Source organism: Natator depressus, chromosome 1 (genome assembly GCF_965152275.1).
Source record: "Natator depressus isolate rNatDep1 chromosome 1, rNatDep2.hap1, whole genome shotgun sequence".
Lineage (NCBI taxonomy): Eukaryota > Metazoa > Chordata > Testudines > Cheloniidae > Natator > Natator depressus.
The window spans coordinates 249,925,136-249,949,866 of record NC_134234.1 but is presented as its reverse complement, the minus strand read 5'-3'; the positions used below and the strand labels follow the sequence as shown (position 1 = coordinate 249,949,866).

At 40.2% G+C, this 24,731-nt stretch overlaps 2 protein-coding genes across 4 annotated transcripts in view; one reads left to right on the top strand and one right to left on the bottom strand.

Moving 5' to 3' along the window:
* The window catches only part of APPL2 (adaptor protein, phosphotyrosine interacting with PH domain and leucine zipper 2), a 54,936-nt gene extending 51,284 nt beyond the window's left edge, over nucleotides 1-3,652 (top strand). Inside the window, exons 20-21 of one of the 2 annotated variants that reach the window (XM_074941011.1) lie at nucleotides 1,535-1,582; nucleotides 2,577-3,652. In XM_074941011.1, coding sequence (XP_074797112.1) covers nucleotides 1,535-1,582; nucleotides 2,577-2,708 — 180 coding nt within the window. In that variant the 3' untranslated portion in view covers nucleotides 2,709-3,652. The remainder of the gene's footprint in view (nucleotides 1-1,534; nucleotides 1,583-2,576) is intronic. The other variant, XM_074941001.1, reaches the window with a different exon arrangement.
* Nucleotides 3,653-4,622: 970 nt separating this feature from the next.
* WASHC4 (WASH complex subunit 4) overlaps nucleotides 4,623-24,731 on the bottom strand; it is a 60,175-nt gene continuing 40,066 nt past the window's right edge. Inside the window, exons 25-33 of one of the 2 annotated variants that reach the window (XM_074940981.1) lie at nucleotides 22,994-23,128; nucleotides 22,040-22,148; nucleotides 21,193-21,259; nucleotides 19,777-19,863; nucleotides 13,068-13,215; nucleotides 11,311-11,407; nucleotides 10,575-10,771; nucleotides 9,629-9,728; nucleotides 4,623-7,956 (exon numbers count right to left, since the gene is read on the bottom strand). In XM_074940981.1, the coding sequence (XP_074797082.1) occupies nucleotides 7,889-7,956; nucleotides 9,629-9,728; nucleotides 10,575-10,771; nucleotides 11,311-11,407; nucleotides 13,068-13,215; nucleotides 19,777-19,863; nucleotides 21,193-21,259; nucleotides 22,040-22,148; nucleotides 22,994-23,128 (1,008 nt within the window). In that variant the 3' untranslated portion in view covers nucleotides 4,623-7,888. Of the gene's footprint in view, nucleotides 7,957-9,628; nucleotides 9,729-10,574; nucleotides 10,772-11,310; nucleotides 11,408-13,067; nucleotides 13,216-19,204; nucleotides 19,476-19,776; nucleotides 19,864-21,192; nucleotides 21,260-22,039; nucleotides 22,149-22,993; nucleotides 23,129-24,731 lie in introns of those variants that run through there. The other variant, XM_074940989.1, reaches the window with a different exon arrangement.

Genomic DNA, 24,731 nt, shown 5'->3' with positions numbered 1-24,731 from the left:
CTAAGGGACCAATCAAGACGTGAAGAGCACTGTGTGGCTCAAAAGTTTGTCTCTCTCATGAACCGGCACTGGTCCAATAGAAGATCTTACCTCACCCATATTTTCTCTCTAACTACCTTTAAGGAAAGATGAATTGTGGGATAGTGAGCGTGTTAACACATTTCCTAATTTCCCAGACTTTACAACAACTTAGAGAAGACAATGCAGAATACGTCTCTGGTTTGATACTAATGGATACAGCTGCACATGAGATAACAGAAGGCTGTGCAAAAACAAGTAGATAAAGATGGGAGGGACAAGCCCACCATTTTGTTCTGCATTTTTAAGACCACTACTGATGTGGAAGAGCTTTTTCATTAGTAACTAAGGCCCTGATCCACCTAAGTTAGGCACCTGCCTCCCGATTTCATGCTGATGTGGGTGTTTCTCTCACTCTCCTGTTGAAGTTGTTCAACTGTGTATGAATAATTAGAGTCACGGAAGCAGAGAGACTGGAGCTTAGTCTCCCACCTCCCAGGTAGGTATCCTAACCACTGAACTACAGCATCATTCTCTCTTGCCCAGTGACTAAATATTTATCCAAAATGGAACAGCTTCGACAGGAGAAATTGAGGGAGCCCACCTCAGAATAGCCCACAGCTCAGTAGTTAGAGCTCTGGTGAGAGATCCTCTTCAATCAAATTCTCTCCCCATCTGCCTTGGGGCAGGGGGGCACGGCCGATTGAACTTGGGTCTCCCTCATCCTATGTGAGTGCTCTAACCATTGGGCTAGAAGTTGTGAGGTGTATATCACCACCACCACATCCTCCAGCTGTTTTGTGCAGAGTGAGGCGGTGCGTAATTCCTTCTCCCAGGAAGCAAGTTAAGTGCCTGATTCCAGGCAGCAGGTTCCTGCTTGTGAACCGCAAGCGGAGCGAGGCACCTCCCTGCAGCCCGGAATTAGGTGTCTAGCTTCATGAGAGAGTAGTTCTTAGGATGCACCCCTCTTAGGTGGCTCCCTGCCTAGCATGCTGGCTTTTTGTGGATCACATTCTTAGACACCGGTCTCTCCCCATTCTTTGTACAGGGAGTCTAGGTGCCTGACTCAGGCTTTGTGGAGCTTAGTGTTGTTTCTGTGATTTCCCAAGCATCTAAAAGCTGAGTGTCATAATGCTTTGGGTCACTAAGGGTCCATTGAAGCCACTATTCTTTCCATTGACTTCAGTAAGCATTGGAGCAGACCCTAGTTTTGTAAAACAGACGTGAGTGTAGCCCACGAAAGCTTATGCTCAAATAAATTTGTTAGTCTCTAAGGTGCCACAAGTCCTCCTGTTCTTTTTGCAGATACAGACTAACACGGCTGCTACTCTGAAACCAGACATATTTAGATATCCATTTCTATGGAAACAGGATTTTTTTTAAAAAGGGAGATGCTCTTGCTATATGAACGATCTCAGAGATGATGAATTTTCATTGATGATGCTTCATACAAGTTAGTTTTTAGTAAAACTTAGCATAGATTTTTAAAGTCCACTTACATTTTTTTTTTTTGCAGATTTGTTATGCAATAAGCTTGGGAAAGGAAATTATTGAGGCTCAAAAGGTGAAGTATACGTGTTCTATTTTGATTTCCCCACACTAATCTCTCACGGTAATGCTCATTTATGTCCTGTAAATTTGACTGCACTGTTTGGCTATCTTACAGCGTCTATAAAACACAGTCCAGTGCGAGATCTGAAGACTACTGCACAGTGAACACAGACATGCATTTAACTCAGTCAGCTAAACAGCACAAGTTTACATTTAATCTGATTCTGTACCAACCTAAATCGAATTTAAATATATATATATATATATATATATATATATATATATATATATATATATATATATATATATATATATGCAGTTGTCCACTGCAGGGAAATCCTTGTCAAGTTTAAAAATATGCGCTCTGAGTTAATGAAAAAGGCACCTAAAATTGAGCTTCCCGCATTCATCCTTCACTGTAACTATCCCCAATTCTTCTCTCCTCTGGGCTGAAAAGTTAGGATGTGGTTTTTCCACCCAAAAGAAATGAAAGTTACAGTTGTGAAGATTCATATCAAAATCTCATGATTTTCCAAAATTTTCCTACACATTTCTGGTGTCACAAGTTCCAAAGCAAGTTAGATGTATCAACAGTTTTCTCTGGAAAAAATAGTTTACACAATAAGCAAAAGTACCCTTCTCCTAGAAAACTGGGTAAACTCATTATTTCTTCAATAGCTGACAAGTTACCCACCACTTTCACCAATTTTTTCAAGGGCTGGAGTAGTAATTCTAGGCAAGAGCAGCAAATAAAAGCTCTAATCCTGAAAACAGTCATGCATGTGTCTAATTTTATGCACAAGTAGTCCCACTGAATTGCAAGGGATTATTTGTTCGTGTTTCCAGGATTGGGGCCAAAATCTCATTTACATATAGTGCTATATTTTAAAATGTGTGTCATGCAGAGAACACAACCTTGAACAGAAGCTCTATATGCTAAAAAAAAAAAAAAAAAAAAAGACACCACTGCTTGTTGAACTTAGTGTTCATTAACATCTTCATTTCAGGATCCAGAAGCACTAGCTCAGTTAATGTCGTCCATGCCACTAACAAATGATGGAAAATTCAAATTATTGAATGACCAATCAGAAGAGGATGGAGCCATACCTGAAGAAAGGGGGGAGGAGTCAGAAGCATAAACTTTTCATTTCTCCTATGTTGTTTGGGAAGGGGGAAAGCAGGGAGTCTTTTTTGCAAAGATCTCTGGTTTTCATACGTTTGTGCACACCCTAGGCCAGATTCTCTTCTCTCTTACACTAAGGAGTAACTGAGTGTAGTTTCTCTTGATTTACAATGGAGTGAGAGAAGAATTTTGCCTTCTGGGTTTGGAATAGCTGACAATCTTTTGTGGAATGTTTCAATGTTAGCCCCTTGATGCTGGCAGTCAGCTGAAAAATGCTGACTGTTCGAAGCAAAGAGTTAATATCTCATTCTTCAGATTTATACGCTTTCGGTTAGTTTGGAGGTACTGATCACCTCATTGATTTGAGTTGGAGTTGTGGATGCTCAGCCTCCCTGAAAATTAGGCCACTGTAGAAATTCCGTACCCATAGTCATCAGTAATTTCCATAGTTTGCATGATATAGTGTATCTGAATGAAGGTTAAGAAAAATGCACTATTTACTTTATTGTCAAATGAAGTTTTCTAGTTTCTAGTATACTTTAAGTGTAACAAGAGTTCATCTTTTGTGCTAGTCTATTTACAAAACTATTTGATAAACACTAATTTTTTCCTATTAATAATCTATTTTTGTATTGCTTCTAGAATAAGCTTACAAAATAAATTTAAGTGCCTATTCATTTTCATGGGGACCACACTTACTCAATTACAGAATGTATAAATCCTGGATATAAAACAACTCCTGGATTTGTTAGTTTTAAATACAACTAAATGCAAACAGAATCCACAAATAGTCAAGGAATTTTTATATGGTTAAGGTTCTTGAAAGCAGCAGCCAGGGATAACGGTCATAAGTCAGTATGTCTATAGCATTAAGTATGGTTGTAAGTTTAACATTAATTTTATGGTGAAATATAAAGTTTGATGGTCTGCAACAGTCTTCAATAAAAAAAAGTTTACCAATAAAATGCTAGATTATGAATCTGTGGTTAGTGACTGGTGTTTTCACAGAGCTTGCCTGAAATGAGGCACTTTGTGCACTGTCTAGGGAGTTTTCTCCAGTTTCATTTGCAATAAGTTATACAGGATTTGCTTATGGAGGTTTGGCGATTTTGTGTTGCATAGTCAAGAAGCAGCTGGTCTGTCGGATCACTGAAGACTGTATGCAGTGGCAAATACTTTAGAGACAGACACCACAGGAAAACCTTCTAAAACTGTCTGAGTGAGGAAAACCCATACAGCATTGGTTCATGCTGTTCTCTATATCTAGTTTCATTTAAAAAAAAACTTCGCTAAAACAGCTGATTGCTTAGAACCAGTTGGATTAAATCTAAATTTCTTTTTGGGCACTTACTAAGAAATTAGCTTTCTGTTCATAGAATATCAGGGTAGGAAGGGACCTCAGGAGGTCATCTAGTCCAACCCCCTGCTCAAAGCAGGACCAATCCCCATTTTTTGCCCCAGATCCCTAAATGGCCCCCTCAAGGATTCAACTCACAACCCTGGGTTTGGCAGGCCAATGCTCAAACCACTGAGTTATCCCTCCCGCCCTCTGAAACTAGAGAGCTTAAGGTTAACTAGAACAAGAGGAGGATCTTCTAAAATATCTTTGCAGATGCCCATTTTGCATGGAATCAGTATGACAGAAGGCCAGACACCTATCAGATTTATCACTGAATGTTTGAATGTGAGCACCATGCAAAGATAATTATAATTAGAGCAAAATATTACTTCTCCAACCCTCTGTGTATGGATTTGTTCACTTTACTCCTGCCACACAAGCACTGCTTTGTAAGGACAGCCACACTATTACCTATTTTTATGAAAGGAGAACTGAAACCTGCTTATAGTTCAGAGGACACTTGTTACTGAAGACAAAAAATTATAGAATGATGTTCTCAAAATTACATTTATTGACTTTCTGTACATAGTGTACTCTACTCAGAACCAAAAAAAGACAGAGGTAACAAAATACCCTTTTTGTAAAATGAGTTAGATAGTACATGTTACATTTGGTCCTTCATACCTGAGAAATTGAAAATGGTTGTCATCAATGGCCATCCAATGTAAAGTTCAAATTTCCGTCTAACTTGCAGAATGCAGTAGGATCTCAGGAATCTGCACTTCAGCAAGTCACCAGCCTACAGATATACACTGGAAGCATATTAGCTGCTCACTGAAGTGTAGACAGGTCAGCTGTTAGTGGAGCCATCACAGTGGAATCTCTTCCCCCACCCCAAACTGGGCCAATGGAAAGGGCACATGAGAGTAGTCCTTGCATTCAGTAAGACCCTGAAATCAGACTAGAGCACATACTAGACTCAGACTCCTCCCCCAGTACTGCTGTTGGGGGGGAAGGAAAATAAGGGGGGGGCGGCAGAGGGATTTGTAAGGCTGGGCTTTGGTGCTGCTTGATTGGCTGCCATATTCTTCAGTCAGGAGAGGGGCATGGGCTTTTAAAAGGGCTGTTGCTACACTTCTGCTTCCTGTGACACTCAGCCCAGCTACAGGAATAAGTGAAAGAGGGCAATTGCTGCTGCTTTCTTGGCAAGACAAGCAGCTTTCAGCAATGTCCCCCCCCCCCCATTACTGACTGAAAGGAAAAGAGGAGCTAAGGAGCTGGTCTATCAGTCCTCAGCAAAATGAAGCCAGCTGTGGCCATCCTTGTTCCCTCACTAGCCAGGGCTTTTTGGAGTGAAGTGGCAACAGCAGCTTTCCAAGATTCTGCCTTCTGCAGACCAGCAGCCCAGAGCCTCGCTTCCACAATCGTGCAAGAGCTGCAGGGCCAGGTTCTCACTGTAGTAGCACCGCAGGCCGTTGTAATTCCTAGTGAGATGGATGGGTTTAATGGGGAGCTCTCCCGCACTGGCACACGTGGGAGCGTGCCCCAGTACTCCAGCTTGAAACTGAATGAATCCGTACAATGGTTCCCCCCATTAGTGAGATTCTACTGCATAGTGAGATGTTCCAAATATATTAACTACAATCCTATATTAGCAAGAAGTTATATCATTGTACATATGTATATATTCACACATACATTACACATCCACATATGCTACCTCTAAACAGGGTACTAAAAATAGCCTTTAGTCCTTTCTGTGGAATTTCGGTCACTGTACAGATCAGGCATATACACTACCCAAGATTAACTGCAAAGTATTAAGGGTTTGTAAAAGCATTCTTCCAAATTACAGGGCAAAAGGGAAAAGTGCAGACTTTATTACAGCATAGGTGTGCCATGAATGTACATGTTTACACAGAGTCAATCTACAGGAGAAGTGAGAGACTCTAGCCATAGATTCTTCAGACCCCCCAAGAACCTATGAACTATACGACTGAAGCCTGGTCTGGAACAGCGACATATGTATACGCACATACAGGAGCACTGCTGAAAATGTTTGCTATTGGCCCAAAGAGGTCAAACTAGACACAAATAATTACAAATTAAGTATGAAAGTCTCATCGAAATAAAACAGCACTTCAAACAAATACAAATTAGGGTATGCAGCACTCTTTAGGGCCATCTCAGCAATTATGACAAATTGCAAATAAAGGATTTAATGAGTGCAGCCAAGTAAACGGTTTGTGATGCTTCTGCATCATGGTTTTAGCATTAGGGAAAAAAATTCTGCGCCAATCTGGTCCCTTCAGTTTCAACGAAACATCATTTGTCCTAGATTTCTACATGAATCAGTGACTGATTGGGGGGCAAATAATTGGGGGGCAGGTGTGTCACACATTCGTCATATATACATAATCAATGACCAGCTTTGGAGTAATTATGAAACATTTATAAAACAGCATCTTGCACTGTAATTAGGAGATGAGACTGGCAACTATGGTCCAATAAAACATACCAGATGTGCCAAAAAACTGCAAGTCACAGTTAAACTAACTGACGTGTTATTTAGCTAGCAAGGCATTGTTTTATATTCTGGGTGATTAAAACATAACAGTACCTTTTCATAGTTAGTGGTAACTGGCACTTAATGTTAAGATAAGTCTAGCCATTTGCTTGAGTCAGGAATCTGGATAACTATTGTCTAACTCTTGCACAATCTACAAAACTGTAGTAAGCACATGTTTAAGTTATACAGAATTCTCACAGTGTACAGCAGCTTTTACAGCCTGCAGTGCAATTATTGTTGATTATAAAGCATGTAAGACTATGTTTGGACAACACAAAGGGTATAACAGACCTAAAAAGGTAAGGAGATACAGACTTGAGGCTGAAACTTGTGCTTAGGTACTACAGCATTCATGAAATGTAAGATCACTTAAATATTCACAGACACCCGTTCATACAGTGCCTGGTCATAAGAGGAAGCGCTAACTCTGGTTTTCTCTTCTCTGAATTTCCTTACTTTTGTAGATGAAAGGCAGACCTTCAGTGTAAACCTAGAGCAGTTTCATTAGCTTAGTTTTCCTTTGTCTCCCCTTCTTTGGTATGAAAGAAGAAAAGGCAGGGAAAGTGAGCTACTGAAGGGGCCCTAATCCCTTTAGGTCAGATGATATGCCAGTGGATCAATATCAATGAAGAATACAGGCTTTGAGATATGCTAACATTAATAAGGGTTCCTGAACTGTGTATCAGTCTCAATTTACATTCACAAGATATGCAGAGCATCATTACAGTGTGGTATGTGACTATGGTATTAGGTGCCACATATGCTCTGGATATGATGCATTCCCAGCACCCAAATTATTTTTCAGACAATAGATACTAGAAATGCAAATTATGTCTGTCTTTAAGTGTTTTTCCTGGTTGAAAAGATCAAAATGCCCTTGTGCTAACCATGGAACAAAGGCCTACAAGATTTTTTAAGTGATGTTTTAAAGTTAGGGATGCAAGAAAACATCTGAAATTAGTAAACTAATAATTTTGATCTGCACTTCTGTAACTTAAGAAAACAATTGTTCCTAAGTCAAGGTTTTACATGCTGCGTTTCAGCTCAGAGCAAAATTCTGTAAATAATGTAATAAACTCCTGAAAAATAGGGTTTTCCAAAGGAAATACGGACACACACACAGCTATAGCAGCCCAGTGGGTACTGCTACACTATTGTACCATTTTCTATTGATTTTAACACAACAGGTAAATCAAATCTAGAGATTTTATCCCTACAAAAAGTTATTGGCAAGAACAGGATAATGAATAATTCTGATAGCTCATACAAATAACGCATACCAGCAATGTCATTTCACAACAGGATCTGCAGGTGCAGCAGTGGAGAGGTCTCCATTGCTTGTTTTAACAGATTCTTCTACAGAAGAAAAAAAGAATTAAAAAGAGAAGTTGAAACTAATAGATATGTTATATTTAAAGCAATAATTTGTTTTAACCAGACATTGTGAAAAGTAAGCTTGCTGTATGCCATGAACGTTCCAGTTCTATTCTCTGGGCTGAGATATCCTAACTGACTGTGTAGCAATAAGGCCCTGACCCTGCAAACTAATGCTATTTCATCCTAAAAAAAGTTTCCTTAGTGAACTAGCCAGCTTCCCTTGGTAGAAAAAATAATGGATCCTTTCAGGACGGTCCCCTTGTTCTGTTTACTTCCTTTATGTTTCTGGCACACTTACATTTTATTTACTTCTTTTAAATGAAAAATTGTGTGTGTTTTTAGCCGAAAACTCATAACGTCTGTGGTAGGAACCTACCAGAACTACAGACAGGAAGTTTAGGTTGTACTACCTTTAAAAAGGCATTGCTGGCCAAATGCTACTAATTCTGTTTTCAACTTCACTACATTCACCTGTGTGGGATTAACTACAGCAATTTTCCTAAATTCCTTGGGACAACCATATATCTACCTCACAATCCTTGTGAGCACTTTCCATTTTTTTAAAGAGATAGGCTTTCAACCACACATGCTAACTCTCCCTGCCAAAGAGAGACTATAGAAATTTGTGTGGTAGGATTATTCTCCTGACACTGAATATATATAACGCCTACTAATGTCAATTGGGCGCGTCACCTAAACCATGAATCAACAATATACTTCCTAAATGCTATATTAGCAGTTCATTAGCCAAGACAAAATACATTGTGAGCATCTGCATGTTAGAAGTATAGTATGTTCAAACCTTTATCTCCCTACATGTTGCCAATGATCTTTGTATGAGAGTTAAAAATAGTTCCTTAATCACAGCTAAGGCTACAATTTAGTCGTGGGTATTTTTAGTTTAAGTCATGGACAGGTAATGGGCAACAAACAAAATTTCATGGCCTGTGACCTGTCCCTGATTGTACTATAAATACCCATGACTAAATCTTAGCTGTGTGGCTGACTGTGGGGCCACCCGAGCGGCTGGCTGCGGAGCTGCTCCTGCAGCGGCCAAGGTAGTTCTCCCCAGGGCCAGCTGCTTGGGTGGCCTTGGGGTCAGCCACAACGGCTGCTGCAGAAGTCACAGAGAGACTCTGACTTCCACGACCTCAGTGACAGACATGGAGCCCTAATCACTGCCACTGAACTGTACCTAGTAGCAATGATGAATAATTCAAATGGAATTCCTTCAAAGAGTTTATCATAAAGACAGTGGAGGGGAGGAGTCTACCATTACCAAACTGGTGATGGTGAGAATGATAATGCATTTAGCCCATTAAGTGATATTACTGTTATCTGCCTTCCTCCCCCATCAGTGGCTTTTGGGCTCAATAATCCAATTTAAAATTCACTCCACTCCAGATACCACCACAATCAGCTGTCCTTGAGTCCTGAATCACCATTAGGCTCTGACAACAATATCTGGAGTGTGTAGGAGTTCTGCTGAATCAACTGACAGTAAGAAGAATGTAGTTACACAGGACAAGGAGATAGCGCCCCATGTTGAAGTCTGAGCCATATTACACAGGAAACCACAAAATCCTAATCAGGGTATCTCTGAAGACACAAGAATGTCAAGATCTGAAAAAGTTCTATAACATTCACTAACCTTCTCTCTCTTTCTTTTCCTGGTTTTCTTCTGCTGCAGTTTTGTCTGCTCTAAAAAATATTCTTGCACTGCTTAGCGAGAAATAAAGCAGTTCAAACTCCTAATGAAAAATATTGAGACAAGAAAGAGACTTTCAGTAAGCGGTAGTATACACAGAATTATTATCTACAGCATATGTGAATGGGATCTGCAGAAGCACCTAAGTGAAAGTCAATACTTCTAAGTCACTTAGGTGCTTTTGGAAATCCCACTTTATACCTTGTTCACATGCATTTTACAAAGCACTTAAACTGGCCAAAAGAACTTTATATTAGTGCATTAAATAGATTAAGTCTTGTGTCACGGGTGTTACTTCTATACATTTGAATTACTGATTTTCCATGTTACCTTACAGCTATAAGAGGTGGTATTACCTACATAAGGCAGAAAGAATTGTAATTTTTATGCCTAGAAGTTAAAACTACTATATTTCAAAAGATACTGAATAAGGCTTGCCTTTCCTTGGTTTGATAGCTGGGACATTACTCATCTTCACAATTCACAGAAGTCATAATAGCCAATGCTATGAACCAAGCTCCTTTGACTCTCTATACACAAACATATACATCATCATATTGTTTATTGCTACCTACCTCCTAATTCCATCGTCAGTCATTCTCTCTCAAGTTAGCCATCTATTGTAGATTTCAAGCTCTTAGGAGCAAGGTATTTCTCATCTAACACATCTTAAAGCACCAAGCACACTTTCAGCATTAAATATATAATTAATACCTCCCAGCTCATCCCTTCTTTAGAGAGGGGCATTTTTTTGTGCTAGGCAGCAGTAAATAGTTTAATGGTCTCTACAAATTCTTGATGGTGCTTTCTATAGCACTAATAACCAACTGAACCAAGACAAGCAAATGTGGAGTTCAATACAAGGCATATAACTGGAACCATAATGTACCTGTAAACAAACTTCCAGTCGCTTGTGGGTAAGGTTCATAGTCTGTAGTAGCTTTTCATCTTGACTAGTTGATTGCACGTTCTGTTGCTTAGCTACTGCTCTTATCTCCTTCACATACTTCTCCCTGACTGACTGGAACCAGTGAAGTGAATCAAACTCCTGGTACTGATTCAAAAGCTTTAGAATGTAAGCCACACCTGCAGTCATTAACAAACCATTTACCAAAGTCAAATTGAACAAATTGAACAAGTGAAGGCACATATTCTATATATACACCCTTGAATATCCTCTAATATCAGTATTGGGACTATTCACTTTACATGCTACGTTACAATTAAGTCTTAACTGTGAAGCTATAATAAAGAGCAAGTTTTACTTTGTAAAACATCACAGCTAGATGTGCTTTTATGCCCCTGAAAATAAAAATCTTGAAAATAAATAAAATCACTAACACACCCAACGAATGATGAAACAGACTTGTGTAAAATTCCATTTTCCTGTGGTGAAGTGTTGTCTATCCTAGTAGTTCGCATAGAGAAGTAAGGGAACTAAGTACACCATTGAAACTGGAAAGCAATAATCTACACAAGTCAGTCATGCTGAAGTAAGGACAACTCAAATTTTAAAATCATAAATAGTGGGCAATGCTAAACATAAAAGTTGTGGCAAATTATTATTTTGTAAACTCTGAATCATGCCAACTGACTGGAAGACAAGACAGTATGGTCAAACTTACCCATGGCAAAACCATCATCAGTGAAAGCTGCTCCACCTTTGTTCTTTTTATTCAGCTTCTCTTTACAGCTAATTGAATGTTCTACAAAGTTGAGAGTCTGAAATGAAGGAAAGGCAGTTGTCCCAAAGAATGTCATTTCAGACTTTGTTTACACTAGCACTTTTGTTGGCAAAACGCTTGTCGGTCAGGGGTGTGAAAACACACACCCCTTGCCAACATAAGTTTCACCGACAAAAGCTCCAGTGTGGACAGCGGTAAGTCGACAAGAGAGCTCTCTCCCGCCGGCATAGAATGGCTACAGGGAGACCTTACGGCAGCGCAGCGCAGCTCCAGATCCATAGTGTAGACATAACCCAAGAGTAAGATTTGGTAAAATAAAAGGTGGTCATTTGCAATGTTGTCAGTTGTAAAATATAATTACATCCAAAAACCCGAGCTACATTCCGAGTCCCTGATTTATAAGGGTTTTGGATGGACAGCCCATCTGTTTCCTAGGCTTTTGGGGAGACGGTCAGCTGAGGATTGGAGGGTTCTGAGTTTGTACAATATAATTAATAATATACGGTATAATTTTCATTATATTTGCTGGTGATGTCGAGTGCTTTATATCATTGTTTAATATAAGGGACATAGAATAGGAGCATGGAGCAGGTGTCCAATGGAGGTTTTAATACAGCTAAATATAACCAAAATAAATACCTTTTCTTAAACCTAACCCAAAGATCGAAGATGTTTTTCGAAAGCTCACTAAAGACAGTGTTTTAAATTAGTATTGAATTAATTTTGTTTAGAAAGTCACACAGGAGAGTCTCATGCAGTTTTATTACTCTGTTAGATGGAGCTACTCTTTCATATAATTGTAGCACTAGCACACAATGGATGTGTTTTAGGCGAAATGCCAATTCTCTTCAATTCATGCAGTGAGCAAACCAGTAGTTTATTAATACGCACACCAGAGTGGTGCATTCATCAGAGCGTAGCTCAGTATAAATGTTCAAAAAGATATTTAATGAAGCTTTCCGAAATGCAGCCATCTCTGAAAAACAGCTGAAAGATGTAGGGAAAAGGAGAGAAACTTTCCCCCTTCTTGTTTGAATATATTCATTCATTAGTTTTCTAGCCTTTCCTTGGATTATGTGGCCCTATTTTCCTCATTTATATCGCCCATGATCCCACCTCATCTTTCACAATCGCAGCTGGAGGTTCAGCCACTTTCAGCTAATTTTCTATTACAAAAGCTAGTTTTGGAATAGTGAACAGTTCCCAATGTTGGCCTTGATCATGCCATCAGATCCAAGTGGGCAGAACCCTGCTGAAGTCAGTGGGGCTCTGCATGGAAGGCAAGGATCTTCCAGACCAGATCCAACTGCAGGATGAGGGCCTTAGAGTTTATACACTAGAACCTGGAGTTAAAAGTGGTTGGAGGTCCCCAAGCTGCTGCTGAAAGGACACTTTTGGGGAAGAGGCAATTTAATATCATTGCTTTTTCCCCTTTCATTCCTGTCTTTTTTCATCACATACTATCCCAGATGTCTCTTTTCTCTCTCCGCCATTAAGATTCCTCCACTGATTTAATTTAATGGATGGAAGGATTTTTAAAGTTACTCTTCCAGTAAAGAGGTCCCATCTGTGCACTGTTGGGAGTTGGTGCTCAAGTCGGCTTGAATAGCTTACTACACATGTACTTATGATGCATAACATTAAACCACACATCAAAAAAAAAAAATCACATCAATTTAAGTGGCAAAAATACTAACCAGTGGGGGAACAATAATGTAAAAGTTGCGCAAGTGCATATTCTTTGGACTGCGGAATTCAGGAGCAAACACGTCGACAAGCATTTTGAAGTACTCTGTGCCTTCTGCGGAATTACGTGTGAGATCAGTGAGGACAGAATCCAACTGCCTGCAAAGAATGAGAAAATTTCGTATCAGATCATTTTCTGTTGGACAGCTCTTCTCATCATTCATCACTAATAGTTAGTACCCCACCTATGGGATTTGGAGGCAGTCCAATGTTTGTTGCTAGAGGCTCCAGGAGTAAACCCAGCCCTTCAGTCCAGGCCACCAGAAGAGCTGTTCTACAGTTGTAGAAACACTTCAGCAACTAATTATTAGTATTAAGACAACTGGGTATAATGTATTAAATAACCTAAAACAATTATATGTCTGAATCTCCCTTTAGAGAAAAATTCCATTTTGTATTTTGGTAATTTATCAGATTGTCAGGGTGGCTGAATGAGGAGAGAAACTGCTAACAGAAAGAAAATTATTAGGTAAGGAATTTCTCATTTTGTTGCACAACTTCTCTCCTAATTCATCACTAACGAGAAGTAGCCAGCGGTGAATCCTAGAAGTGGGGGGGGGAAAGAATATGCAGAGTTTATTATTACATTAGAATAAAAGGCAGGAAGGGAAAGGTTTACCTCCATGTAAGGCAAGGAATTAGGTAGAAACCAACCTAGAAGCACCCACCTACCAAAGGCTTTCTTCTGCAGACGAATGGAAACTTAGGCCTGGTCTACACTGGGGGGGCGGGGGGGGGGAATCAACCTAAGATACACAACTTCAGCTACGAGAACAGCACAGCACAAGGTTGACTTACCTTGCATCCTCACAGCGCGGGGTCGACTGCCGCCGCTCCCGCCTCTCGCTGCAGTGGAGTACAGGAGTTGATGGCAGAGCAATCGACTTATCACGTCTACACTAGACGCAATAAATCGATCCCCGAAAGATCGATCACTACCCGCCAATCTGGCGGGTAGTGTAGACATACCCTTACTTTGCAACTCTTCGGATGAGGCTCATACACATTTTCCCCAATGCTTCAAGAGACTTCTGTGAATAGTTTCCCAGATTCCTAGCAGGCCAACTGGTGTAGGATTCTAACATCTTGCCTGCAGCAACTTTGGGGTCCTAGAGCCTTGGCATTTTGGATAGAGTGAGCGGAACAGGGTACACTTGGCTTTTGTACTCCATATGCTTGAGATATATCTTTAGAGTACTAGGAATGCCCATGTATGCCACAAACTTCCAAAGGGATGGCTAACAGAACAAAATGGTGGGAGAGCTAATTCCAAAACCTGCCCTTTGAAGGTAATGACGACAAGAAAAGCCAGCCACATGATTGCGTAATCTGTCATTGATTAATCTGGGCATTTGATGATACTCAAATGGAGACTCTGATGTGCCTGCATAAGGAACACCACACTAGTGCTGGTTCCCATGTTTCTCATTCTATTGCACACTCTGGTGCTTGGCTGTAGGAGTCAAACCAACCATTCTGGAGAAACTAATGTAGCTGAGATCACCAGAACTTTTTATTATAATATTTGTATCTAGGTAGCACCTAGAGGTCAGGTCCCCATGGTGTCAGCCACAGTACTCAGAGGCAGGCCCTGCTCCAAAGAGCTTTCGGTTTCCCTTCACATCATAAATGCAAATTTGACTAAATCAATGAATGAAATTACCTGGTTGAGTTCTGCCTGGATATCAAAATACATCCAAAGCTAATGGAGAATCCATGCTGAACTATACGTCTCTTCCAGTAACAACTGTACGTTGTTAATGGTTGTGGATGAAAAAGGCTCTCCTTCAAGAGGACTGGTCTTCAGGTTCTATGTGGGTTCCTTGACTAACTAGCAAATCCGAAGTGTCTTCTGGGACAGTGGAGAACTTCAACTCTCCCTTTTTTCTGTCTTCTATATCTTACATGTGAGTTGTCTTGAAAGGCAGCAGATTTTTCTCTGCCCAAGACATTATTTCCATTGCCATGGAGAAGCTATGATCTCTGGTTTCTCCCTGGATTTGGAAGGGATATAAACACTCATGCCTCAATCATAAGCCAACCTCTAACTCTTACAAGAGGTAGGAGACTTCCCCTGTGAGCACATAATTGCCTGGTACGTGGTTTCTTGCACTTTCTACTGAAGGAGCTGGTACCTAGCCACCGTCATAGGCAGGATACTGGACTTGATGGACCACTGGTCCAATACCATATTGCCATGTTTATTTTGGTGGGAAGCAGAGATTGAGGTTTTTTGGTTCAGACACACCACTAATATAACCATCAAAGTGAACTAAAAGGATGTGTGCTCTGAGATTCTGGAAATTTATCTTTCAAAGGGCTTCCTTCCATAGCGAGTATACAAGGAGCGAAAGTGAAAATTGGATTGGCTTTCAGCATGTTGTTTGTGCTCACTTGCCCACAAAGGGGCATTTGGATGCAATCTGAGAAGGACGCCTAATTTTGCATTGTATCAGGTGCCATGTCCTCAGAAGGAATTTCTGCAGGCATATTTTGAGAAACCCGCTCAGGGGATGAAGCAGATGTGTGACACCAGCAATTCTAGCCACTGGAAAGAATTGGCTACAGATGACCATAGCCAGGAAATGACAAGTTTTGGATGTTTGTAAATATTTACTATAATTGTATAATTATGGCCAATTCCAGGCTTGTTTTGACACAGGGGAGAACAATTCTCTGCATCAGATTCAACGCTCTTCTTGATTTTGAACAACTGGCGAGTCTGAATCCTTTCCAGCAACTGTCTAATTAGCATGCATAATTTTTAACCTATGCCTTGCTCAGACTACTGCCAGCCCAAATAAGACTACTGGTGCAGACTGTGAATCCAAAGGAAATGTCTTGTATGGGAATTGTGAGCTCTCATACACAAATGCTCTTTTTGTCTTTGTCATGCTGAGGATTTTGTTGGTTTGCAGGAAATTTATCTAACTTTCCTTGGAAATTTCTCCAGATTTTTCCCTCTGCCAAGGTAATAGTTCTCTCAGAAACCCTTGGTGCTGAAGTAACCAATGGATTGCTATGCTTGCTTTGATAGGTGAGGGTGAAGGCTTTTCCGCTATCTCAGCTACTAATTTCTTTGATGTTTCCCCAAAAGCTCCTCACCTGTAAATTGGGAGGCACAATATAAATATTCAAGATGACTGATTGTTATTTATGGGTTTAATAGGACTTCCATGTAGTCACCGAGTTAGAAGTAAGTCACTAATTTTATCACAACTACCACAAAAGGTTTGATTAGGTCAGAACCAGTGATGTTTCACTCCAAGCAGGATCATAGCTGCAGACAATGAGCTACTTGCCACCAAGTACGCTTTCCTTACCGAGTATCTGAAAAACCGCTGGTCTCAACTGGTTTCCGAGTAGCAGCCGTGTTAGTCTGTATTCGCAAAAAGAAAAGGAGGACTTGTGGCACCTTAGAGACGAACACATTTATTTGAGCATCAGCTTTCGTGAGCTACAGCTCACTTCATCGGATGCATTCAGTGGAAAATACAGTGGGGAGATTTATATACACAGAGAACATGAAACCTGGTCTCAATTGCTGTAGCAGAGGCTTTGAAATTGCTGTACTATGAGTCTTTGGAAGGAAGTCCTCTTCTGAAATGTGGAGCTACTGCTACACCAGCCTTAGGGTCCCAAAACAAAAAAATTTCATAATATTTTAGCTTAACATTTGGTTTTAAATCAGTAGTCTGTCCTCATTTGGATCTTACGATGGCCTCAAAGGAGACATCTAGAGAAAAACATCTATTTAATAATGCTTGAAAGGGAAGATATTTTAGAGTACCTTGCAAGCCACTGGCATCCTGGCCTGGAAAAGTCCTGCAGGTTGGTTTTTTTTTAATTTTGGTTTTGTTTTTTGGTAGTGTGTGTGTGGTACTTCCCCTGGCAGTTTACAGGTGAAAGATAGCATGCTATTTATCCTGGTCTGAGGACCACTCAACCAATGAGGGGTGCTAGTACAAATACCTCGACTGTAGAAGTCACTTTTTAGATGTCCGCATGAAAGGTTGCCTGCCTGTTCCCTAAAGGCTGGCTAGCTACAAAGTAAGTACTATAGGAGCAACCCCATACCACTCAGGGCTTTACTCAGTCACAGGATCATTTTGAACATGGGAAGGCATTTCTCACTTAACCCTCAGTAACCCCATGATGGTGCAACTTCATTGGGAGCAGAATCCTCAGAAGCCTCTGTTCTGGTCACAGGCTGCCTGAAGTACTCCTTACACTTTAATGAGCAGCCAGCCAGTGGAGGGGGACAGGGAGCAGGAGAGAGAAAACCCCTTTCCCTGGCAGAGCAAGGTTTTATTACTATGATAAGCAAGCACAATTCCCATTCTGCTGCTGCCTGAAACCTGCACCCCTTTCCCTGGCTGTGAGTGAGGGTCCTTGGACTGAAATTTCCTCTATGCAGCAATCTGACGGAGGGCTTCCTGGAAATGACAGGCTTCTCTGCAGGGCCAGACATGCTGTCAGGTGGGAGGGGGCAGTGAGCTTGATACAGAACTCAGAGAATCTGTGTAGAAGAAAAGCACCAGCACACACTCCCTAGAGGGAACAGGGTGGTAAAGTCAAAGGAGAGGGGGTTTGACCCTGCATTTTCACCCCACTTGCTCATTAGTAATACTAATTGCTACCTTGAAAAAGGTGATGCTAACTTTTGATTTTTGGGATTCCAGAATCTCAAGGTTTGCTAGACCTACCCCTGAGTATCAGGAGAATGCCCCAAGTCCTAGTGGAAGGAAGGGGAATGGTATAGGAGCCCCACTTCTTTCCCCAGGGAGCAGAGGACCCACTTCAGTATCTGGATGATAGGGACTTTGGGATCTTTTTTGGGGGGGGAGAGGGGGTGTCCTGTTGGAGGACTTACCCCAAGCTGGCTGGATAGCATCCTCCTCATCCTTAGACTCTGCATTAGAATTGCAGCTCTTGGGATGGGGGACCTGACATGCCAGTCCGGTCTGAGCCCTGTGCCCCGACAGAGAACAGGCAGGGCATAATTTGCCCTCTGAAGAGCCTGTAAATGGTGCCTCACATGGAAAACACTGCTTAGATTTAGTCCACTGTTTTCAGGAGAGCTCTGCCATGCCTGAATGGGGGCAGAGGTGTCCTGGAGAGGAGGGTGCTTCAGTGGTGGAGCTTGGTGGTTGAAACCATCTCACTGTCAAATAGTCAATCCAGGGGAAGAAGAGGAAGAGAAGGAAGATAAATTGCTGCTGCATGAAGAAAAAGACGGTAAGGGGAAACCGAACCACCAACTTGTTCCATTGCTGGAGACAGAAAATCTAGAGGCCTGAGCTGAAGGGCTAGGCTTTGTCCTGGAGCCTCCAGCAGCAACACTGGACTGCCTCCAAATTCCACAAGTGTGGGGTATTAACCATTACTGGTGAACACAGAAAGAAGCTGTGCAACAGAAAATTATACATATACACTCTTAAAAAGTTCAGAATTATGGGAATACATTTTCTGGAGATTCACTCCAAGCCAGGACAGCTCCTTTCAATGACAAAAACGTAGTGTGAAAGTGAGTGCAAAGTTTTATTAGTTTACATCTCAATCAGATAGCATATAGCAAGGAATTAAGCCAGACCTGTATAGCAAGTGTGACTGCACTAAAGGTTGTGGAACTCTGGCAACGTAGTAAAACTTCCCTCAACCGCCTCAAAACACCGCTCTGTTTAACTCAGAATTTCCACCTGCATGAAGTGACAACAAATCTAGTATTTGCTCACAGCAGAAATGATAAAGAAAGCTCATGTTTTGTTAACTGGATCTATAGCCAGCTAATAGGTGAGCAGAATACAGTTATATCCATAGACTTAGCACAAGAAGGGGCTTATTTTAGCAGCAGGTAAAGAGTACAGGCTATAAAGCAGAAGATTTGCCTGTTTCCCATCCATAGCCCCAAAAGGGCAATTTAAGATTCAGTTTTAAGACAGGCTTTGAAAGATGACTATCAGAAAGTTTTGCCAATTGAGATATTCCCTGTAACCACTGCTGGTCACACTCTGATGCCTCTAAACAAGGAAAGAAAACCAACAGAAATCTAAGCTTGAATCACTTAAAAGACGTCAGTGTTCAGAACACATTTTAGCAAGTGTGGTTCAGATAGGCCACCACCAGCGATTGCTATTCTCTGTATGAGAGAATGCTTTTGAGACGAGCTCAATACAGTTGAAAACAATGGTTTCCTCCTACACATTTCACCAGTGTGTTCCAAATGGGAAGTGCTCATTTTCCTCCATTCCTTCCACTGCACAAGCCAAGGTGGCCCTGTGGTGCTTTCCCCAGAGTCCTCGATATCTGAACAGGCCTTGGAATAGGATTAGTGAAGCAGATTTGTTTTTAAAGTCTCTCTGTAACCAGAAAGGAGATTTCTAAAACTTGAGAGATTTACAGGCTAAAGAACTTTCCTCACCAAATGACAATTTTACAGAGCAGCTGAGTTCCCCAAATGGATCTGATTGGTACAAATGTCATTTTCGGTTTAGCATCTTTAAAAGCAATAGTTTCTATTGTCTCTGATTAAACAAAGACATTTTAACTTCATTTTATCTTTTGTAAAGCATTTTAATTTTTTATAAGAAAGGCACAAAACACAAGTTTAAAAACAAAGACGCTTGCCTCCCCACAAATCAAAACACAATGTCGAGTTACCTGGCTGCTTTTTGCGTTTCTTCTGAAAGTCCTTCTTCTTTCACTAGTTCCTCAAAATTAACAATATCTTCAAGGTCAGGAACAAACCTACACAATTATAGTGTGTTAGGTTTACATTTAACTGTGGTTTACTCACTGATGCATCAATTAAGTTAAATTATAAATAAATTACACAATGAACCACCCTTGCCTTCAAGGCTCTGACACTGCTCTGCTTACATCTTCCATCTCTTTCTCACCCAGGGTCTGTTAATTCCACTACCAGCCGTGTTCCCTTCCTATCTTTCTTCCACAAGAATCTCTGCGCTCTCCCCCATGCTGCCCTGCTATCTCTGCAGTGTCCTCCCCAATCCCAAGCTCCCACTCCTCCAAAAGCATCTTTCAACCATGACCCATATTTCCACACCATCCAAATAAAATCATAGCTAACAAACAAGAGGAAACATGATGAACACCTTGAGAAAACATCCAGCCTCATAACACTGCACATAAACCACCCATTCCCCTCACCTGACACAATCTCTTTTTGTGCCACATACCATATGGTATAACAACCTAGTTGTAAACTTTACAGGGTACAAACTGTGTCCTGTTCTCTCTGTAAAATGTTATGTACACTATGGCACTATATGCAATGATAAATAATCACCTTGGTCTTTAAGAGCTCATCTATGTAATGTGCTATACTATACAAATGGTTATGGTTTTGTAGTTAAAGGAACTCCAATTAGTCAATTTTGCAATGTAAGGGATTCTGAACTAGTTTGCAGGACAAGAGATACAATTCCTTTGTATCCTTATACAGTGTCCTTAACACATGATATCAGACTTTTCAAAACTCGATTGTTATCTGAATAGAAAGGAATGGGTTAACTGTGTTTGTAAACTCTGAAGGGCAAGGAGAATGTCTTTACTTGTGTCCTTAGAATGTACAACACTCTTATGGAGGCTCAAAAGTGTTCAATACATAGGAGTCAGAATTTATAAACTAAGTTAGCTCCCTTCTCTTGGCTCTCCTTCAAGTCCTGTGGGTGTGTCTTTTGCTGTTAGGGGCAGCAACTGTCTCATTTGTACAGTGCCGAGAATATTGCTTGAACTATTTTATTAAGTGCACAATGCTTCTTGGTGCTGGGCTCCTTAGCTCCTATTGACATGAATGGGACCCAAAGGCACTTAGTGCTTTGCAAGTTCAGTGCTAAATAATGTGCTAGCTGGACTTTTCCTAAGAAGATTTATATAAAATACAGAGTTGGTATCCTGGAAAATGCCATACTTATTCATAATACTCTTTGCACTTCTGAGTCAAATGCTGCATATGTAAAAAAAACTAGACCTTCCTAAGACAATATCAGTATGACTGGGTAGCACAGGGATATAAAATATTAGTAGCAGCATGAAATATATTCATGTAGGTACCTAATTGCACTACTACAGCAGTGAAGTCCACCAGATCTTATCATTCGCACATAGCCCATTGCATTGCCTTTAAAAAATAAGAAAAACAGGAACATACCTAAGTTAGATATTTACATGTACACATTTCAAAATCTCTATTAACTCTGAAATCCTGGTGCCTTGGGGTAGCCAGAATGATTTTACAAGAGAAATATTCTGAAGCTAATTACATGGAGAAAAATGCAGATGCTTTAGAGTTTAATGGCACAAAGTCCAACTAGAGGAACAAAACATGAGCCATGACTGGCTTCATCTAAGGAGATTGTGCTCACACGTACTACATTTTTAAACTCCTTAACTAAGGTCCAAATGCTGCAGTAAGATACAGTTGGTAGGAAATGTTTGTAAGAACAGGTTCTAGATGCCCACACTACTCGTGGCATCAGTGCGCCAAAAGTATTACTACAACTAGTAAATCAAATTTAACTATTATAATATATGCATACATTTGTATTTGATTCAAAACACCTTTTGAAGTATCCGAGTCTAACAGAACTGTACTTAGTGGGAAAGATACTCCACCTGGATGAATGTTGCCCCAGTCAAACAAATAAAAATTGAACCCAAAGCAAATAAAAAACCATTCATACAAGCTCTAGATACGTCTTATATTAAAACATTCAGAACCCATTTTTGTGTAATTAGGAAAAACTCCAATTACTTCAATGGAAGTGCACCTGCTTATATCAGGCTTGAATTTGGGCCTCAACCTGAAAATATAAGTAAAACAAGCAGTGTAGTTACAGGATTACAAAGATCTCTGTCATTAAAATGTTTGTACCATATTTTTAGATACAGTGATGCATACCTATCTGACTTATGAGCTGCCTGAATTGGTCAAGGTAACTTTGTCCATCAGGCGTTATTCCAAGCTTTCTGATGCCCCGGTTGAACTTCTCTGCTCTCTCAAAGGGATACTAGAGAAACAATTTTTGCAATTTGTAAGAATATTGATCTTTGAAGAATCTACTTGACCTTTCAAGTCAAACACCATTTTACCTTCCACCACCACCCCACGAATATTCACACACATTCTTTGTTCCGTCTTTGAAAGTGTAACCCTGTCTATGTATAGTAGTTTGTGAAAGTGTTATTTGACCAGGTCAGGTGTGCAAATTGCGAAGATGAGATCTGTTACTGCTATATATAAACAAGACAGCACTCTTCTTATAATAGCAAACTACATACAAAGAACATTCCAGTACATTTTTATTCCAAACATTAAGCCTCAAATTTTTCAGAATTAGACATGCAATGGTGGGAGATGAGAATTAGGCACAAGGCTTTGAGAGAGGGATAGCTACGGTACTCATACCACCATATTTCAGCATTCATGTCAACGGTGACCTCTATTACAAAATAGACAAATATTTATTGTAACTGTGGTAAACTTGATTTGGACTGAAGGTTTAGGACAACACTATACTACATCTGCACCAAGCATCATTATCAGGTTAACAAGAGAATAAACGTACCCCCACCCTATAATACAAAGGAGCGCCATGTTGTGTCTGCTGATGAGTACCATCTAGTGTTCAGTAAGCAATTAGAATGAGATAAGCCAGTCTCAATGCAGGAATCTGTATACACTGCAACACTGTATTTTGGTAGACCAGAAGGTGCCACTTGTCTATAAACATATAATTTTCCTTTTATTTAAAAAGTGACATTTGTAGTTCAGTGCATATCAGCTTTTCAAGGCAAAGGCAGCACAGGGTTTAATCAAGTTATTGTTTATCCAAGAACTCCAGACGTAGTGTACCTTATGATCATTTTGATCCTTGACTTCCCTGAAGAATCGGATATCTTTGATCAATCGGGATTTGATATGTTCATCATACATGAACTGGCTGAAGATATAGAACTTTTTCCTCAGAAACTGGTAAGTGAAATTAACCTGGAGTAAAATTAAAAATTCAGTATTAGAAAAACCCCTTTCAAATTAACATGCTTCTCTGGTGACTATCATTCAGTAGCTTCTTGAAGCTTTTATTCCATATTATGACATATTTTTTGTAAGTGGAAAGTTCAACACAGCCTGCTCCATTTTGTGGATCTCAAAGAGACTCAACCTGAGCAACTTTCCTCCTAAAAGAAGGTAAATCTTTTGTTGGAAGGTTTAATTTCCTTTAGAAAGGCTGGTAAGGGGGCAAAGGGAACCTGGAATATAGGCTGATCTTTTAAAGTCCACGACTAGTATAGGAACTAGTTCTGGAGTATCCAGTTTTTGTCCTTCTTAGCATATGGGCAACATGCCTCAGGTGGCTTGTGACCAGGATTCATCACAGCAGGACAACAGTGAAGCTCATTGAATGTCTGCTTTCATTGTAGTAAATTCTATAGCTAAGATTACATGCAAAGTTTCATTATAACCTTCCCACCTTCTTTTCACTTTCTCAACATTTTCTAAAATACTGTCCCTTGGAATTAACAGCCCCCCACCTCCCCCCCCCCCCCCCCAAGTCACAGTCCATTCCCTGGTCTGCATGGACAATCTAGACCGCAGTCAAAAGTGAATAAGGCAGGAGGCGTCCACCTGACCAGGAAGCACTGTGACTTGCAAGACAACTCTTTCAGCCCCTGATATCGCTGAGACAAGCAACTCCAATACAAGAAAAACATATTATTAGCATCATGCTTGTAAAAGAAAGCACTTTCCTGCATTGCCACAAAAAGAGTAAGAACCCTCATTTCTAAACATTTTCATTTTGTACATGGTGCTTTAGAGAAAGTGCTTGTCCTTCAGTGCATAGTGCTCATCAAGTTCTGATGTTGTGCTGGCTTGGTAGAAAGAATGGGACAGAAAGACAGAGAGGGGTAAAGAGAGAGTGAGAGATTGAGCGGCAGTCCAAAATTTGATCATTTTTGGGTCAGTTGAATTTTCCAGTCAAGCTTTGGCACCACACCAGGTTTTTTAATTACTTCAATTACTACAAATATGCAACATGCAAACAGATTAAATTTCAGTTGTAACAAACATCTGCAAAGCTTTACTAGACTCAACAAACAGTACTGTTATTTACAGTTTATAGATTGTGTTCATCTTTACCAGACAGACTGCCGTCCTTCTGCCAAAGATCATTACATTCATTCTATTTAGAAATCCTAAGCTATCTAATAACCCATACCATAGAGCAGCATCTAGATTTAAAAAAAGAAGGAAGTAGTAAAAGTCAATGACAAATTTTAGCCAAAGTAAAGTGAAATATATACATCACAGAAAGCCACTTAAAAAATGACCTTGCATTTCCTAAATTCTAAAATGGCAGTCTAAGTTGACTTAGTAGACATCAGCATCACATTTCTCCTGATCTGCTTAAATGAAATGTTATAAAAAAAACATCCTACCAAACTTTAACATGTAGTGATATATGGCACTCTAATTATAAGGGCCATTATTTAGAAATTAAAGTGTTGTAAACATAGTACCTCTATTTGATAACATTTATTTTCATCTTTAGGGAAATTCAGAGGTCTTCCAGGACATTTCTGTGGCCTTT